The sequence below is a fragment of the Pristiophorus japonicus genome, chromosome 8 (assembly GCF_044704955.1).
Source record: "Pristiophorus japonicus isolate sPriJap1 chromosome 8, sPriJap1.hap1, whole genome shotgun sequence".
Classification (NCBI taxonomy): Eukaryota; Metazoa; Chordata; class Chondrichthyes; family Pristiophoridae; genus Pristiophorus; species Pristiophorus japonicus.
The window spans coordinates 173,704,850-173,723,372 of NC_091984.1; the positions used below are offsets into that span (position 1 = coordinate 173,704,850).

Here is an 18,523-nt window from a genome sequence, read left to right on the forward strand (position 1 = left end):
CTGTAGGGTGTTTGAATATTGTTCATTAGTAATTTTACTGATGTTGTTAGAAGCAGGAATGTGCATTCACGGTGAGTATTTCAGTCCAGTACTCTGATAGCTATATAGTTAAGTGTATCACAATTTGGGTTTTATGACACCAACTTGGCTTGTTCTGGCTAGTTACACCAAACAATAGGAAACCAGTAATTGGCTAACTCCGAATGGTGATGCAGGAGGCAATTGCTTGTAATTGATGCTCCAACATGCTACCAGTTGTCTGGCAGAAATTAAGGATCCAAGTGCGAGGGAGGAGGAAAGGGGTTGATTCCCACTGGCCACAATCCTGTGACTCCTACTGGTCAGTTTACCCTGTGACAGCCTCCTGCCTGTTAAAACGGTGTGCAGCTTATAAACATTAATAAAAAGTAGTACCAAACCATTCCCACTCACTCACTGTCCACAAACATTACATATATTTATATTCTATTGCCCATAAGGTTCCCCCTTAATACAGCAGCATTTTATTTAGAAGTTTGTTTGCTACATGGACAGCAGTACAAGGATTCTACGAGCCCAAGATTTAACAATCAGTGGGGTGGGGGTGGGGGGGGAAGGGAAGCTACTTGTGGCATTGCCTCAGGTCAGACGTCAAAATGTCCTCGGGTGAAAAAGTGTCTTTAGATAGTTTCCCAGAACAAGCCCAGATCTGCGTTAACTCTGAATGTCTGGAAGATGCTGAATGTGGAGGGAATAGTTTCTGCGTCTTCTACCTGCAAAATTGTGTGCTGACAGCTCATTAAAACTGAGAAATGGAAAGCAACTTGCTGAAGATCGGAAGGAGGTGCTGAGCGATTTGCTGCTCCACAGGTGTACCAGCCTCTAGCGTGGTGAAAGGTCTCCTGTGCAACCATTAACCCCCTTCCTCAGACAGGTGACAGCTTTCTGTGTATTGGCAGGATGGTGCCTCTCGGGCTGGGGCTGGGTGGGGAATGGTGTGGGAAGTAATGAAACCCTCAGCTGTTGCTAGCTAATATGTCAAAGAGGGAAAGCCGTCAACACCATCGGTCTCACCAAGCTCCATGGCGGGCCACTAACAACACAGCTCTCCGAACCTTGGAGACAGTCTCAACTGCATGATGATGGAAGGTCAAGATTCAAAAGGACAGGACAGCATCAAGGTTGAAAAGAGTAGGAGAGAAGATGAGCTCACGGGTACTGAGGCCAATTATAGAGGCCCACAATGGTCCTGACTAAGATCAGCTGACTTGGCAGGTACTGGAGCTTGAAACCTGGAACCTCCCATCACAGAATGGCCTCTGTCTGTTACAGCATCCTAAGCTGGTTACAAAACAAAACTAATAAATCCTAATTCAGACAAAAAAAAGAGGGCGAACCAAATGGCTGCAGATGGGCCTTTGACCTTTTCGACAAAGTTATTGATGCAGCGAGGAAAACCAAAGTCAGTTAAATTTATTGCTCGCCATCCTTATTGTGTTACTGCTGTGATGCAATTAATTGTGTTAATTAGCTCATTTACATTTCTGTAATTGTCAGTTGTTTGCAGCGAGGCCCCCTGGGAGGTGGGGGTTAGCCATTGTGCCCCGATTGTTTCCTCATTTGTCTGGCCTGACACTTCGCTGCCAGGTAACGCTGGAAATGGCCCAGCTACATATCTTCCTTCCACTTCCCACCCCCACCATACCATCCCAGGTAGTGCTGGGAATGACACAGCAACAAATCTGCCCCCACACCACCTCCTCCTCCTCCTCGCTGCGCCCCCCCCCCCCCACTACACCACCTCAACCCTTCCTCCCCACTCCCCATCAACAAGGAGACTCCCGTCGGTGTTTACCTAATACACCTGCTTTGGATTGGGAACTGAGGGGTGTGGGGCTCAAACCGGACTCCAGTTCCCCTGCTGCTAATGCTCAGTGTGTCCCCCCCCCCCCCGCCACCCAGCATTTAATAGACAGAGATTATGGCAAATCCCCAACCAGCAACAAAAGATTTAAAAACTGAACACATTATTACAAAAGCAGGACTAATGATCACAACCAGCTGCCATCTGCAGGACTAAAAGCCGTAAAACTACAGAATGAACAAACCCGCACCCAGCAGGAACAAACTACAGAGAAGACAATCTAGGGCTGTAATCTGTGTCCCAATTATCCCGGCCATGCTGAGATACAGCTCTGTGGACACGAGTTGCTGGCTGTACCCCAGTGAGAGCTGGTGCGTTGCCCGACCACATCCTACGTCAACACATTCGCACTTTCCAGCCGGGCAGGCTCATGGGACAGTGAACCAGAGCAGGAATTCTGCCCAATTTCTCCCCTCCCCCAGGACCACAACAAGACCATTGTCGGACCTTGGCAGCCCGTTTTTTCGACATTAAATTTGAACTAAAATAGTTTTTCACCAGAGGCCTAAAGATATGTCCTCTCGTGACAAATGCTGAAGTGGAGGCTCTGGAAGCAGTGCGGAGACACCAGTTCACCACCCTCGCCAGCGCTGTCTGCTTTTCACTCTCGTTATGCAAGATTTGAGAGTGATGCAAGTATGAAAGAATTGCCTCTGAATACCACGTGACTGTATAATGTATGTGAAGTCGCTTTCGGCACAATTTGTTCAGTCGCTGTGAATGGGACAGCTGTTAGACCTGCACTGATTTGTCTCCCTGATAAAGTGCAACATCCCCACCGACACCTGGGAGTCCCTGGCCAAAGACCGCCCTAAGTGGAGGAAGTGCATCCGGGAGGGCGCCGAGCACCTCAAGTCTCGTCGCTGAGAGCGTGCAGAAACCAAGCGCAGGCAGCGAAAAGAGCGTGCGGCAAACCTGTCCCACCCACCCCTTCCCTCAACAACTGTTTGTCCCACCTGTGACAGGCACAGTGGCTCTTGTATTGGACTGTACAGCCACCTAAGGACTCACGTTAAGAGTGGAAGCAAGTTTTCCTCGATTCCGAGGGACTGCCTATGATGATGATGATGATTTTTTACCTGCTTTAGTTCCTGTCTGATCGGTGCCACTTCATCCCCCTTGTCTGCAGCATTTACTTGAAGCCAATTTCGCAGCACAGAAGCCTGATTTTGCCAGGATCTGTAAAGAACGGTATAGAGTTTATTGTTTTAAATGATTTTATTCCTGGCAGCATAGTTAAATGCAGAATAAAGCTACCTCCACTCTGCCATACCGTGAGTAGTCAAGAAGAGTATGCACATACACTGCGATAATGGGAGACTTCAATCAGCCCAATATCAACCTGCAACATGGAAATAGAAGTGAGGCAGCAGACAGAACTAGTGAATGTACAGGATTGCTTTCTGACCCAGTGTGTTTTGGACCTCAATAGTGGGAACCCACAGCTAGGCCTGGGTCTTCCAACTGATCGCTCATCGTACAGGAGTAATGGAGCTCTTGGAGACCAGTCAGCACAAATATGATTAAAATATCGGATTATCTGGTAGCGCCAAGCCAGAGGGGTGTGGCTTTACAGAAATCCTTTCAGCTGTCTTAACCGTGATGTGGAGGAGTCTATTTTGAGAACTGCTATATAACCAAGATACCCATTTACATCCCCATAAAACAAAACAATCTTCCTTCATATCAAAGTTCGACTTGAAAAATATGCTCAGATTTTGTATGAATCTGACGAATGAAACTAGCGGCTAACCTCTTTGTTTGCTATACAGATATCGAATTATTGCTGACGTACCTTCTCTGCCAGACCTTTTAAATCAAACAGCTAACTTCCATCAAAATAAGCATTCCACAAAGGAATGAAGATAAATCAAGAGAAATTAACCAGATGTCCCTGACCTATATCTCTGGAGCAAAATGGAACATTTAAAACTGGAATAATGAACACACCCAGCTGTTTCTCAGTGGGCAGCACACTCGCTGTCGAGTCAGAAGGTTGTGGGTTCAAGTCCCACTCCAGAGACTTGAGCACATAATCCAGGCTGACACTCCAGTGCAGTGCTGAGGGAGCACTGCACTGTAGGAGGTGCAGTCTTTTGGATGAGATGTTAAACCAAGGCCCCGTCTGCCCCCTCAGATGGACGCAAAAGATCCCACAGCACTATCGGGAGATCGAGAGCCAGCGTACCGGTGCAGCTACAGCGGGAGAGAAATCAAAATAGAAGTAGAAAGTAATCAAAAGTGACGTCACAGCCAATGGGGTAAGTGATTGGCTGGTGATTGGTGAGTAGCTTTTCTTTTATTTTTTATATCAGTAAGTGAACTATAACATTGTTATTACCAATTTAAGGGTATCTAAGGTTAAGACATGGCAGGAGAGCTCGGTCATGTGATATGCTCCTCCTGTACCATGTGGGAACTCGGGGACACTTCCGGTGTCCCTGACGACTACGTGTGTGGGAAGTGTATCCGCCTCGAGCTCTTGAAGGTCCGCGTTGCGGAATTGGAGCTGAAGGTGGATTCACTCTGGAGCATCCACGATGCTGAGAATGACGTGAGTATCACGTGTAGTGAGTTGGTCTTACCGCAGGAGAAGGGTCCACAGCCAGATAGGGAATGGAAGACCAACAGGAAGAGCAGTGCAAGAAAGATAGTGCAGGAGTCCCCTGTGGTCATCCCCCTGCAAAACAGATACACTGCTTTGAGTACTGTTGGGGAGGATGACTCATCAGGGGAGGGCAGCAGCAGCCAGGTTCATGGCACCGTAGGTGGCTCTGCTGCAAAGGAGGGCAGGAAAAAGAGTGGGAGCGCGATAGTGATAGGGGATTCGATGGTGAGGGGAATAGATAGGCGTTTCTGCGGACGCAACCGAGACTCCAGGATGGTATGTTGCCTCCCTGGTGCAAGGGTCAAGGATGTCTCGGAGCGGGTGCAGGACATTCTGAAATGGGAGGGAGAACAGCCAGTTGTCGTGGTGCACATTGGTACCAACGACATAGGTAAAAAAAGGGATGAGGTCCTACGAAAAGAATTTAAGGAGCTAGGAGCTAAATTAAAAAGTAGGACCTCAAAAGTAGTAATCTCGGGATTGCTACCAGTGCCACGTGCTAGTCAGAGTAGGAATCGCAGGATAGCGCAGATGAATACATGGCTTGAGCAGTGGTGCAGCAGGGAGGGATTCAAATTCTTGGGGCATTGGAACCGGTTCTGGGGGAGGTGGGACCAGTACAAACCGGACGGTCTGCACCTGGGCAGGTCCGGAACCAATGTCCTAGGGGGAGTGTTTGCTAGTGCTGTTGGGGAGGAGTTAAACTAATATTGCAGGGGGATGGGAACCTATACAGGGAGACAGAGGGAGACAAAAAGGAGGCAAAAGCAAAAGACAGAAAGGAGATGAGGAAAAGTGGAGGGCAGAGAAACCCAAGGCAAAGAACAAAAAGGGCCACTGTACAGCAAAATTCTAAAAGGACAAAGGGTGTTAAAAAAACAAGCCTGAAGGCTTTGTGTCTTAATGCAAGGAGTATCCGCAATAAGGTGGATGAATTAATTGTGCAAATAGATGTTAACAAATATGATGTGATTGGGATTACGGAGACGTGGCTCCAGGATGATCAGGGCTGGGAACTCAACATCCAGGGGTATTCAACATTCAGGAAGGATAGAATAAAAGGAAAAGGAGGTGGGGTAGCATTGCTGGTTAAAGAGGAGATTAATGCAATAGTTAGGAAAGACATTAGCTTGGATGATGTGGAATCTATATGGGTAGAGCTGCAGAACACTAAAGGGCAAAAATCGTTAGTGGGAGTTGTGTACAGACCTCCAAACAGTAGTAGTGATGTTGGGGAGGGCATCAAACAGGAAATTAGGAGTGCATGCAATAAAGGTGCAGCAGTTATAATGGGTGACTTTAATATGCACATAGATTGGGCTAGCCAAACTGGAAGCAATACGGTGGAGGAGGATTTCCTGGAATGCATAAGGGATGGTTTTCTAGACCAATATGTCGAGGAACCAACTAGGGGGGAGGCCATCTTAGACTGGGTGTTGTGTAATGAGAGAGGATTAATTAGCAATCTCATTGTGCGAGGCCCCTTGGGGAAGAGTGACCATAATATGGTGGAATTCTGCATTAGGATGGAGAATGAAACAGTTAATTCAGAGATCATGGTCCAGAACTTAAAGAAGGGTAACTTTGAAGGTATGAGGCATGAATTGGCTAAGATAGATTGGCTAATGATACTTAAGGGGTTGACTGTGGATGGGCAATGGCAGACATTTAGAGAACGCATGGATGAATTACAACAATTGTACATTCCTGTCTGGCGTAAAAATAAAAAAGGGAAGGTGGCTCAACCGTGGCTATCTAGGGAAATCAGGGATAGTATTAAAGCCAAGGAAGTGGCATACAAATTGGCCAGAAATAGCAGCGAACCTGGGGACTGGGAGAAATTTAGAACTCAGCAGAGGAGGACAAAGGGTTTGATTAGGGTAGGGAAAATGGAGTACGAGAAGAAGCTTGCAGGGAACATTAAGGCGGATTGCAAAAGTTTCTATAGGTATGTAAAGAGAAAGAGGTTAGTAAAGACAAACGTAGGTCCCCTGCAGTCAGAATCAGGGGAAGTCATAACGGGGAACAAAGAAATGGCAGACCAATTGAACAAGTACTTTGGTTCAGTATTCACTAAGGAGGACACAAACAACCTTCCGGATATAAAAGTGGTCAGAGGGTCTATTAAGGAGGAGGAACTGAGGGAAATCTTTATTAGTCGGGAAATTGTGTTGGGGAAATTGATGGGATTGAAGGCCGATAAATCCCCAGGGCCTGATGGACTGCATCCCAGAGTACTTAAGGAGGTGGCCTTGGAAATAGCGGATGCATTGACAGTCATTTTCCAACATTCCATTGACTCTGGATCAGTTCCTATCGAGTGGAGGGTAGCCAATGTAACCCCACTTTTTAAAAAAGGAGGGAGAGAGAAAGCAGGGAATTATAGACCGGTCAGCCTGACCTCAGTAGTGGGTAAAATGATGGAATCAATTATTAAGGATGTCATAGCAGCGCATTTGGAAAATGGTGACATGATAGGTCCAAGTCAGCATGGATTTGTAAAAGGGAGATCATGCTTGACAAATCTTCTGGAATTTTTTGAGGATGTTTCCAATAAAGTGGACAAAGGAGTACCAGTTGATGTGGTATATTTGGACTTTCAGAAGGCTTTCGACAAGGTCCCACACAGGAGATTAATGTGCAAAGTTAAAGCACATGGGATTGGGGGTAGTGTGCTGACGTGGATTGAGAACTGGTTGTCAGACAGGAAGCAAAGAGTAGGAGTAAATGGGTACTTTTCGGAATGGCAGGCAGTGACTAGTGGGGTACCGCAGGGTTCTGTGCTGGGGCCCCAGCTGTTTACATTATACATTAATGATTTAGACGAAGGGATTAAATGTAGTATCTCCAAATTTGCGGATGACACTAAGTTGGGTGGCAGTGTGAGCTGCGAGGAGGATGCTATAAGGCTACAGAGTGACTTGGATAGGTTAGGTGAGTGGGCAAATGCGTGGCAGATGAAGTATAATGTGGATAAATGTGAGGTTATCCACTTTGGTGGTAAAAACAGAGAGACAGACTATTATCTGAATGGTGACAGATTAGGAAAAGGGAAGGTGCAACGAGACCTGGGTGTCATGGTACATCAGTCATTGAAGGTTGGCATGCAGGTACAGCAGGCGGTTAAGAAAGCAAATGGCATGTTGGCCTTCATAGCAAGGGGATTTGAGTACAGGGGCAGGGAGGTGTTGCTACAGTTGTACAGGGCCTTGGTGAGGCCACACCTGGAGTATTGTGTACAGTTTTGGTCTCCTAACTTGAGGAAGGACATACTTGCTGTTGAGGGAGTGCAGCGAAGATTCACCAGACTGATTCCCGGGATGGTGGGACTGACCTATCAAGAAAGACTGAATCAACTGGGCTTGTATTCACTGGAGTTCAGAAGAGTGAGAGGGGACCTCATAGAAACGTTTAAAATTCTGACGGGTTTGGACAGGTTGGATGCAGGAAGAATGTTCCCAATGTTGGGGAAGTCCAGAACCAGGGGTCACAGTCTAAGGATAAGGGGTAAGCCATTTAGGACCGAGATAAGGAGAAACTTCTTCACCCAGAGAGTGGTGAACCTGTGGAATTCTCTACCACAGGAAGTAGTTGAGGCCAATTCACTAAATATATTCAAAAGGGAGTTAGATGAAGTCCTTACTACTCGGGGGATCAAGGGGTATGGCGTGAAAGCAGGAAGTGGGTACTGAAGTTTCATGTTCAGCCATGAACTCGTTGAATGGCGGTGCAGGCTAGAAGGGCTGAATGGCCTGCTCCTGCACCTATTTTCTATGTTTCTATGTTTCTAAGAGCAGGGAAGTTATCCCCTGTGTCCTGGCCAATATTTATCCCGCAATCAATGTAACAAAAACAGACGATCCGGTCATTATCACATTATTGTTTGTGGAAGCTTGCTGTGTGCAAATTGGCTGCCACATTTCCAACATTACAACAGTAACTGCACTTTTAAAAAGTACTTCATTGGCTGTGAAGCACTTTGGGACGTCCGGTGGTCGTGTAAGGCGCTATATAAATACAAGAAAAGTAAATCGGGACAGGATCAGAAGTGCCAGAAATTGATGAATGGGGAAATAAAAGATGGGAGTAAAAAAGAAAATGGCTATAAAGTTGACAATGAAAAGAAAGAGGAAACACTGGGAAGAATGCAGGGATTCATCAAAACAGGCAAAAGTATATTAGCAGCAGAAACAATTGGCCCAAGAGACAAGGACAAAAATGGTGCTGAGCAGCAATGTTCCCTCAATGTTTTTTCCGTGCGTGGTCCCTTTAACTGGCTGCGCAGTTTTTTTCTATGTAAAAGTCGGTGAGTGACCTGCGCTGGACCTCCAGACCGCAACTTAGCGGGAACGTTGCTGAGCATTTTTCTTGCATAACGTAATAATTCAAGGCCTTGGAGAGAGTGCAGTGGAGATTTACCAGCATGGTACCAGGGTTAAGGGACTCCAGTTATGTGGAGAGACTGGAGAAGCTGGGATTGTTCTCCTTAGAGCAGAGAAGGTTACGGGAAGATTTAATAGAGGTGTTCAAAATGATGAGGGGTTTTGATAGAGTAGATGGGGAGAAACTGCTTCCAGTGGCAGGAGAGTCGGTAACCAGAGGACACAGATTTAAGATCACTGGCAAAAATGCCAAGGAGATGAGAATTTTTTTTACCCAGCGAGTTATGATCTGGAATACGCTCCCTGAAAAGGGTGATGGAAGCAGATTCAATCGTGACTTTCAAAATGGAAATACTTAAAAAGAACAGGGGAGTGGGACTAATTGGAAAGCTCTTTCAAAGACCCGGTACAGGCACGATGGTCAAAATAGTCTCCTCTGCTGTATGATTCTAAAACAGAAAAGTGTGGGTAGAGAGGGCGCGGACTTCTAAAGACTAAAGTCGCTACAGGAACTGGAGAGAGAAGTTAACAAAAATTAGGAAACTATTTTCTGGAGGTATTCACCAGAGGATTGCACTGTCTTGCTGTCCATTGTTAATAGTACATCCACCCATTCCGAAAGGATTTTGAAATCAGCATGCCAGAGGTACTTACTATGTTAAAGGATCTGAGAACTAATAAATGCCGTCGGCTAGAAGACATGTATCCCTAGGGCTCTGAAGGAGGTCAGGGTGGAACGGTGTAGGGTTGGTTATCATCATGAAGGAATTGTTGGCCACTGGTGAAACAGGACTGGAAGCAAGCAAACATACAACCAAGCTAGACAATTACACCGAGATATGGAAACTATTCTTGGGGGTCCGCTGTAGTAACTATAGTAACTGTCAGAAACAGCCAGTATGGACGGATTTACAAAATGAATATCCTGCCTGACAACCGGCCTTGACTTCTATAAAATAGATAGTACAACTCTCTGAGGTACATTTTATTTGGATTTTTGAAGGCTTCTAACAAAGTCCAACATTAAAGACTCATTAAACTGAAAGCCACAGGAATCCAGGGTAGACTAAATAGGAAGTGAAGTGTATCCAAGAGCGATATAGTAAGAATTTTGGAGGATGGTGTTGAAAGGTAGAGCAACTCCCCAGGTTATGTACGGGCTGTAAAATGGAAGCTCATTCCTACATAAAGCTCCAGCTCACCGAGCTCTCCTCTGCCCACATCCTATCCTGTACCAAGTCCTGTTTGAGCCATTAACCCTGTCTTTGATAATCTTTGCTGGTTTCCCACCCCTAACGCACCAATTTCAACATCTGTGTGCTCATCTCTTCTCTCCATGGCATTAACCAAACCTATCCCTGCAACCTTATTCAGCCCTATGTCCCAGTTCTCTCACTGTCCTTCTGACTCAGACCTTCTTTGCCTTTCCCCTCCCTGCACTCCATCACTGCCGTAGTCTTCAATCATCCCACCCCTTCCTAATCCCACAGATAGCACTGTCTGTCACCTCCCCATCCCCCCATCCAAACTCCCACTGCATGTCCACTCCTCCCTTTATAACGCATGTCGGAATCTTTTGCTACACGAAGGGTGCTGTATAAATGTAAGTTCTGGTCGTTCCTGCTGCACTGATGAGATCACATTTCCAGCACTTTGCAGATCTGGAGTGCGCAATACAGAAACACGACGGTGCAGAGAAGGTCAGCAAGTGGACCGGGGATGAGTTGTGAGGAATAAATTAGATGCTCAAGCTTTACAGTCCTGAAAGAAGCTGGTTAATGGAGAACCTCAAAGACATATACAGAACATTAAATGGCATAGAGATAGGTTAACCGTCTCATTTACTTGAAGCAAGGAAATTAGGATCAGACAAGAATGGGTGAGAATTAGTTTAAGAACTTCTTTATTGAAGACTGAACAATGTTTGGCAGTGTAGTCACGTCAAAATGAGGATAACTGCTATAATGGGAGAGTTGGTGTTCTCAAGAGAGGAGCTTCAATGAGCAGAATGATTGTTGCTTATATTGTTTTAAACTTCTCCTATTCTGCCTTAGCTCAATCTCAAACGAGCCTGGATTTGAACCCAGAGGTGAAACCCAGCAGCACAGCTTTAACAGACAGAAGAGATCAACTGAGCAATAAACATAACGGATTCTTCCAGTTACTGATCAACTTAATTAACCCCACGATTGCACTAATCCTTGCTGAGTATTTGAACTGACCGAGGTGCCTGGGAACGAATGTCCTTCAGAAGTGGATTACACGGTGCGTGTCTGAGCTGCTACAGTGGTAACAAGAGCCAAACACACACCGCTTCCCCAACAACCTACCTCAGGTTCTGTTTGTTGTCATGGAAACGCTGCATCTTCTGACGTATTCCTTGTAGTTCAGCCTCTAGTTGGCGGTGCTGATTATATTCATCAAAGTCAGCATCTGAATTATGGGGGCGGTGGTGGGAGAATGAGAAGAAAGGATTCATCACGTGTAGCACTTAAAGCAAGCTCGTGTTTTTCTCTCTCAAAAAAAAGGTCTGAGCTTCACAGAAAACATTCACAACATCACAGCAAAAAATGACATTACCTACACTGTGAGGTCTTCGTTCTTTACACCTAGGATGTGTGCAGAATGCCCACCATTGCAAAGATTAGCCTGGTTTCCAGGAAACCCCATATTTTGGGCGGACATGGAAACTTGCTCATAAAGTTACAGACACTGACACACGCGGTTCCCCCGTCATATGAAGCCCAGGATCTGCACCATTTTACAGTTTCCAGCAACACCGATTTTACAGAATACAGAAGAATGGAGTGCTGGGTCAAAACTATGTGGGGCAAACAGACTGGAAGGGCTGAGATTTCGGGCTGCCGGTACAATCCCTTGATTAGGTCAGCAGCTTCATAATTCAATATGCTTCCTTTAATTCAACAAAAAAAAACAGGAGCCAAAGCATGCAGACTCAAGCCCACGCATTGTACTCAAGCCCAATCCAGTCAGTGAGTTAAACGCCCTCAACCAGGGTTATCAAAACTATCCATGGGCCATCTCGAACCATGAAGCCCTAGTAATCCAGCCCTTCCTATTTGTTATATGCTGGCTTGTTGGGTTTGAACTCTGTGGGTCAAGAAGTTTGGGAAGGGCTGTCCTTATAGTCTTACCAATATGTCAATTCATGATTACATAAGAATATAAGGAATGGAACATAAGAAATAGGAGCAGGAGTAGGCCACCTGGCCCCGCGAGCCTGCTCCACCATTTAATAAGATCTTGGTAAGACATTGGTACCAACGACATAGGTAAAAAGAGGGATGAGGTACTACGAAACGAATTTAAGGAGCTAGGAGCTAAATTAAAAAGTAGGACCTCAAAAGTAGTAATCTCGGGATTGCTACCAGTGCCACGTGATAGTCAGAGTAGGAATCGCAGGATAGCGCAGATGAATACGTGGCTTGAGCAGTGGTGCAACAGGGAGGGATTCAAATTCCTGGGGCATTGGAACCGGTTCTGGGGGAGGTGGGACCAGTACAAACCGGACGGTCTGCACCTGGGCAGGACCGGAACCAATGTCCTAGGGGGAGCGTTTGCTAGTGCTGTTGGGGAGGATTTAAACTGATATGGCAGGGGGATGGGAACCAATGCAGGGAGACAGAGGGAAACAAAAAGGAGGCAAAAGCAAAAGACAGAAAGGAGATGAGGAAAAGTGGAGGGCAGAGAAACCCAAGGCAAAGAACAAAAAGGGCCACTGTACAGCAAAATTCTAAAAGGACAAAGGGTGTTAAAAGAACAAGCCTGAAGGCTTTGTGTCTTAATGCAAGGAGTATCCGCAATAAAGTGGATGAATTAACTGTGCAAATAGATGTTAACAAATATGATGTGATTGGGATTACGGAGACGTGGCTCCAGGATGATCAGGGCTGGGAACTCAACATCCAGGGGTATTCAACATTCAGGAAAGATAGAATAAAAGGAAAAGGAGGTGGGGTAGCATTGCTGGTTAAGGAGCAAATTAAGGCAATAGTTCGGAAGGACATTAGCTTGGATGATGTGGAATCTATATGGGTAGAGCTGCAGAATACCAAAGGACAAAAAACGTTAGTGGGAGTTGTGTACAGACCTCCAAACAGTAGTAGTGATGTTGGGGAGGGCATCAAACATGAAATTAGGGGTGCGTGCAATAAAAGTGCAGCAGTTATAATGGGTGACTTTAATATGCACATAGATTGGGTTAACCAAACTGGAAGCAATACGGTAGAGGAGGATTTCCTGGAGTGCATAAGGGATGGTTTTTTAGACCAATATGTCGAGGAACCAACTAGGGGGGAGGCCATCTTAGACTGGGTGTTGTGTAATGAGAGAGGATTAATTAGCAATCTCGTTGTGCGAGGCCCCTTGGGGAAGAGTGACCATAATATGGTGGAATTCTGCATTGGGATGGAGAATGAAACAGTTAATTCAGAGTCCAGAACTTAAAGAAGGGTAACTTTGAAGGTATGAGGCGTGAATTGGCTAGGATAGATTGGCGAATGATACTGAAGGGGTTGACTATGGATGGGCAATGGCAGACATTTAGAGACCGCATGGATGAACTACAACAATTGTACATTCCTGTCTGTCGTAAAAATAAAAAAGGGAAGGTGGCTCAACCGTGGCTATCAAGGGAAATCAGGGATAGCATTAAAGCCAAGGAAGTGGCATACAAATTGGCCAGAAATAGCAGAGAACCCGGGGACTGGGAGAAATTTAGAACTCAGCAGAGGAGGACAAAGGGTTTGATTAGGGCAGGGAAAATGGAGTACGAGAAGAAGCTTGCAGGGAACATTAAGACGGATTGCAAAAGTTTCTATAGATATGTAAAGAGAAAAAGGTTAGTAAAGACAAACGTAGGTCCCCTGCAGTCAGAATCAGGGGAAGTCATAACGGGGAACAAAGAAATGGCGGACCAATTGAACAAGTACTTTGGTTCGGTATTCACTGAGGAGGACACAAACAATCTTCCGGATATAAAAGGGGTCGGAGGGTCTATTAAGGAGGAGGAACTGAGGGAAATCCTTATTAGTCGGGAAATTGTGTTGGGGAAATTGATGGGATTGAAGGCCGATAAATCCCCAGGGCCTGATGGACTGCATCCCAGAGTACTTAAGGAGGTGGCCTTGGAAATAGTGGATGCATTGACAGTCATTTTCCAACATTCCATTGACTCTGGATCAGTTCCTATGGAGTGGAGGGTAGCCAATGTAACCCCGCTTTTTAAAAAAGGAGGGAGAGAGAAAACAGGGAATTACAGACCGGTCAGCCTGACATCGGTAGTGGGTAAAATGATGGAATCAATTATTAAGGATGTGATCGCAGTGCATTTGGAAAGAGGTAATATGATAGGTCCAAGTCAGCATGGATTTGTGAAAGGGAAATCATGCTTGACAAATCTTCTGGAATTTTTTGAGGATGTTTCCAGTAGAGTGGACAAGGGAGAACCAGTCGATGTGGTATATTTGGACTTTCAGAAGGCTTTCGACAAGGTCCCACACAAGAGATTAATGTGCAAAGTTAAAGCACATGGGATTGGGGGTAGTGTGCTGACATGGATTGAGAACTGGTTGTCAGACAGGAAGCAAAGAGTAGGAGTAAATGGGGACTTTTCAGAATGACAGGCAGTGACTAGTGGGGTACCGCAAGGTTCTGTGCTGGGGCCCCAGCTGTTTACACTGTACATTAATGATTTAGACGAGGGGATTAAATGTAGTATCTCCAAATTTGCGGATGACACTAAGTTGGGTGGCAGTGTGAGCTGCAAGGAGGATTCTATGAGGCTGCAGAGCGACTTGGATAGGTTAGGTGAGTGGGCAAATGCATGGCAGATGAAGTATAATGTGGATAAATGTGAGGTTATCCACTTTGGTGGTAAAAAGAGAGAGACAGACTATTATCTGAATGGTGACAGATTAAGAAAAGGAGAGGTGCAACGAGACCTGGGTGTCATGGTACATCAGTCATTGAAGGTTGGCATGCAGGTACAGCAGGCGGTTAAGAAAGCAAATGGCATGTTGGCCTTCATAGCGAAGGGATTTGAGTACAAGGGCAGGGAGGTGTTGCTACAATTGTACAGGGCCTTGGTGAGGCCACACCTGGAGTATTGTGTACAGTTTTGGTCTCCTAACCTGAGGAAGGACATTCTTGCTGTTGAGGGAGTGCAGCGAAGGTTCACCAGACTGATTCCCGGGATGGCGGGACTGACCTATCAAGAAAGACTGGATCAACTGGGCTTGTATTCACTGGAGTTCAGAAGAATGAGAGGGGACCTCATAGAAACGTTTAAAATTCTGACGGGGTTAGACAGGTTAGATGCAGGAAGAATGTTCCCAATGTTGGGGAAGTCCAGAACCAGGGGACACAGTCTAAGGATAAGGGGGAAGCCATTTAGGACTGAGATGAGGAGGAATTTCTTCACCCAGAGAGTGGTGAACCTGTGGAATTCTCTACCACAGAAAGTTGTTCAGGCCAATTCACTAAATATATTCAAAAAGGAGTTAGATGAAGTCCTTACTACTAGGGGAATCAAGGGGTATGGTGAGAAAGCAGGAATGGGGTACTGAAGTTGCATGTTCAGCCATGAACTCATTGAATGGCGGTGCAGGCTAGAAGGGCCGAATGGCCTACTCCTGCACCTATTTTCTATGTTTCTATGTTTCTATGGACTGAGCTCCACTTCCCTGCCCGCTCCCCATAACCCCTTATTTCCTTATCACTCAAAAATCTGTCGATCTCCACCTTAAATATATTCAATGACCCAGCCTCGACAACTCTCTGAGGCAGAGAATTCCATAGATTTACAACCCTCAGAAGAAATTTCTCCTCTTCTCAGTTTTAAATGGGTGGCCCCTTATTCGAAAACTATGTCCACTAGTTTTAGTCTCCCCTATGAGTGGAAACATCCTCTCTGCATGCACCTTGTCGAGCCCCCTCATAATCTTATATGTTTCAATAAGATCACCTCTCATTCTTCTGAACTCCAATGAGTAGAGGCCCAATCTATTCAACCTATCTTCATAAGTCAGCCCCCTCATCTCCGGAATCAATCTAGTGAACCTTCTTTGAACAACCTCCTTTCCAAGTATACCCTTCCTTAAATACGGAGACCAAAACTGTTGCAATAAAGGCCAACATTGCATTTGAACATAAGAACATAAGAATTAGGAACAGGAGTAGGCCATCTAGCCCCTCGAGCCTGCTCCGCCATTCAACAAGATCATGGCTGATCTGGCCGTGGACTCAGCTCCACTTACCCGTCTGCTCCCCGTAACCCTTAATTCCCTTATTGGTTAAAAATCTATCTATCTGTGATTTGAATACATTCAATGAGCTAGCCTCAACTGCTTCCTTGGGCAGAGAATTCCACAGATTCACAACCCTCTGGGAGAAGAAATTCCTTAATCAGCTCGGTTTTAAATTGGCTCCCCCGAATTTTGAGGCTGTGCCCCCTAGTTCTAGTCTCCCCGACCAGTGGAAACAACCTCTCTGCCTCTATCTTGTCTATCCCTTTCATTATTTTAAATGTTTCTATAAGATCACCCCTCATCCTTCTGAACTCCAACGAGTAAAGACCCAGTCTACTCAATCTATCATCATAAGGTAACCCTCTCATCTCCGGAATCAGCCGAGTGAATCGTCTCTGTACCCCCTCCAAGGCTAGTATATCCTTCCTTAAGTAAGGTGACCAAAACTGCACACAGTACTCCAGGTGCGGCCTCACCAATACCCTGTACAGTTGCAGCAGGACCTCCCTGCTTTTGTACTCCATCCCTCTCGCAATGAAGGCCAACATTCCATTCGCCTTCCTGATTACCTGCTGCACCGGCAAACTAACTTTTTGGGATTCATGCACAAGGAGTCCCGGGCCGGACAATCCACGATAACATCCATCTGGTCCGGGACCTCATCCATTGTTCCCAGGAGGCTGGTCTGTCGGTCGCCTTCCTATCCCTCGACCAAGAGAAGGCGTTCGACAGGGTGGATCACGACTATCTGCTCGGAACTCTGCGCGCTTTCGGGTTCGGGACGCATTTCGTCGCCCGGATCCGACTTTTGTACGCCGCCGCGGAGTGTCTGATTAAGGTTAACGGGTCCTTGACGGCGCCCCTTCGCTTTAGGAGAGGGGTGCGCCAGGGATGCCCCATGTCCGGCCAGTTATACGCCGTTTGCGTAGAGCCTTTCCTGCGCCTCTTGCGGACGAGGTTGACGGGACTGGCTCTGCAAGGGCCGGACGTGGAGGTCGTCCTCTCGGCTTACGCCGATGACGTGCTCCTCGCGGTAGAGGATCCCGCTGACCTGCGGAGGATGCGTGAGTGCCAGGAGATTTACTCGGCCGCGTCCTCCGCCAGGATCAACTGGGAGAAATGTTCCGGACTCCTGGTGGGTCAGTGGCGGGTGGACTCCCTGCCGGAGGAGCTCAGGCCTTTTGCCTGGAGCACGACCCATCTCCTCTATCTGGGAGTCTACCTTAGCCCCGACGAGGGAGCCTGGCCGGCGAACTGGCAGGAGCTGGAGGCCAAGGTCGCCGCTCGCCTAGGGCGCTGGACAGGACTGCTCCGAGTGCTGTCCTACAGGGGTCGAGCGCTAGTCATAAACCAGCTGGTGGCAGCAATGTTGTGGTACCGGCTGGTCACTTTGACCCCTCCCCCTGCGTTTGTCGCCAAGATACAGAAGAAGCTGGTGGACTTCTTCTGGAACAACAGGAAGCACTGGGTTTCTGCTGCGGTCTTGAGTCTCCCGCTTGAGGAGGGCGGTCAGTCGTTGGTGTGCGTCAGCGCCCAGCTCGCGACTTTCCGTCTTCAGACCCTGCAGAGATACCTTTACGTCGAGCCCCCTCCTAGGTGGTGTGCTCTGGCGAGGTATTTCTTCCGCCAGCAGCACGACCTCAATTATGACACGCAGCTCCTGTTTGTGAACTTGGGGGGTGCCAGGACCGCCCTCCGGGAGCTGCCTGTCTTTTACAGGGAACTCATCAGGGTCTGGAACAAAGTCTCCACCAAGCGCAGCTCTCCGCCGGCTGGAGTGGCGGCCGTCCTGCAGGAGCCGCTGCTCGGGAATCCGTACCTCCACGACCGAGGTTTCATGTGGCGGTCGGAAGAGAGGGCTGTGGCTGGTGAGGTGACCAAGATCAGGGACCTGCTCGATGGCGGAGGAGCGGGCTGGATGGCGCCAGACACGCTGGCGCGGCGCCTAAATTCTGCCAGCGTCCGCCACGCGGCCGATGCCATCGAGTCGCTAAAAACAGCTCTGGGCCCTGACTCTGTTAGGTGCATCGAGGAGGCTCAAGCACGTGGGGAGATCCCGTCCGAACTGACCCCCGTCCGGACGGAATTCCTCATCGGCGCCAAACCCCGGAACCTCCCTCGGGGGCCGGCGCCTCACAACTTGAGCCGCCTCGGGGAAATCCCCTCCGTGCCTTTCAGTTCCGCGCGGAGGGGTTTCCTGTACGGGCTGCTCCTGCACACTCTCAACTTTGCCATCCTCGCCGGCCGTCCGGACACGCCATGGCGTACCATCCTGCCGTCCGGAGGAGGCGGGGGTCCCCGATGGAGGGCACTCTACGCAGGGGTCCTCCCACTATTCGTCGGGGACTTGGCCTGGAGGGTG

General features: G+C 47.4%; 1 protein-coding gene and 1 long non-coding RNA gene across 4 annotated transcripts in view; one reads left to right on the forward strand and one right to left on the reverse strand.

Moving 5' to 3' along the window:
• sfi1 (SFI1 centrin binding protein) overlaps positions 1-18,523 on the reverse strand; it is a 209,556-nt gene that overhangs the window by 587 nt on the left and 190,446 nt on the right. The window contains exons 31-33 of one of the 3 annotated variants that reach the window (XM_070887563.1): positions 11,224-11,326; positions 9,548-9,685; positions 3,032-3,082 (exon numbers count right to left, since the gene is read on the reverse strand). In XM_070887563.1, coding sequence (XP_070743664.1) covers positions 9,568-9,685; positions 11,224-11,326 — 221 coding nt within the window. In that variant the 3' untranslated portion in view covers positions 3,032-3,082; positions 9,548-9,567. Of the gene's footprint in view, positions 1-2,982; positions 3,083-9,547; positions 9,686-11,223; positions 11,327-18,523 lie in introns of those variants that run through there. The other 2 variants (XM_070887562.1, XR_011594118.1) reach the window with 2 other exon arrangements.
• The window catches only part of LOC139268827 (uncharacterized), a 32,662-nt gene continuing 25,275 nt past the window's right edge, over positions 11,137-18,523 (forward strand). Inside the window, exon 1 of the long non-coding RNA XR_011594119.1 lies at positions 11,137-11,158. This is a non-coding gene — a long non-coding RNA (uncharacterized lncRNA). The remainder of the gene's footprint in view (positions 11,159-18,523) is intronic.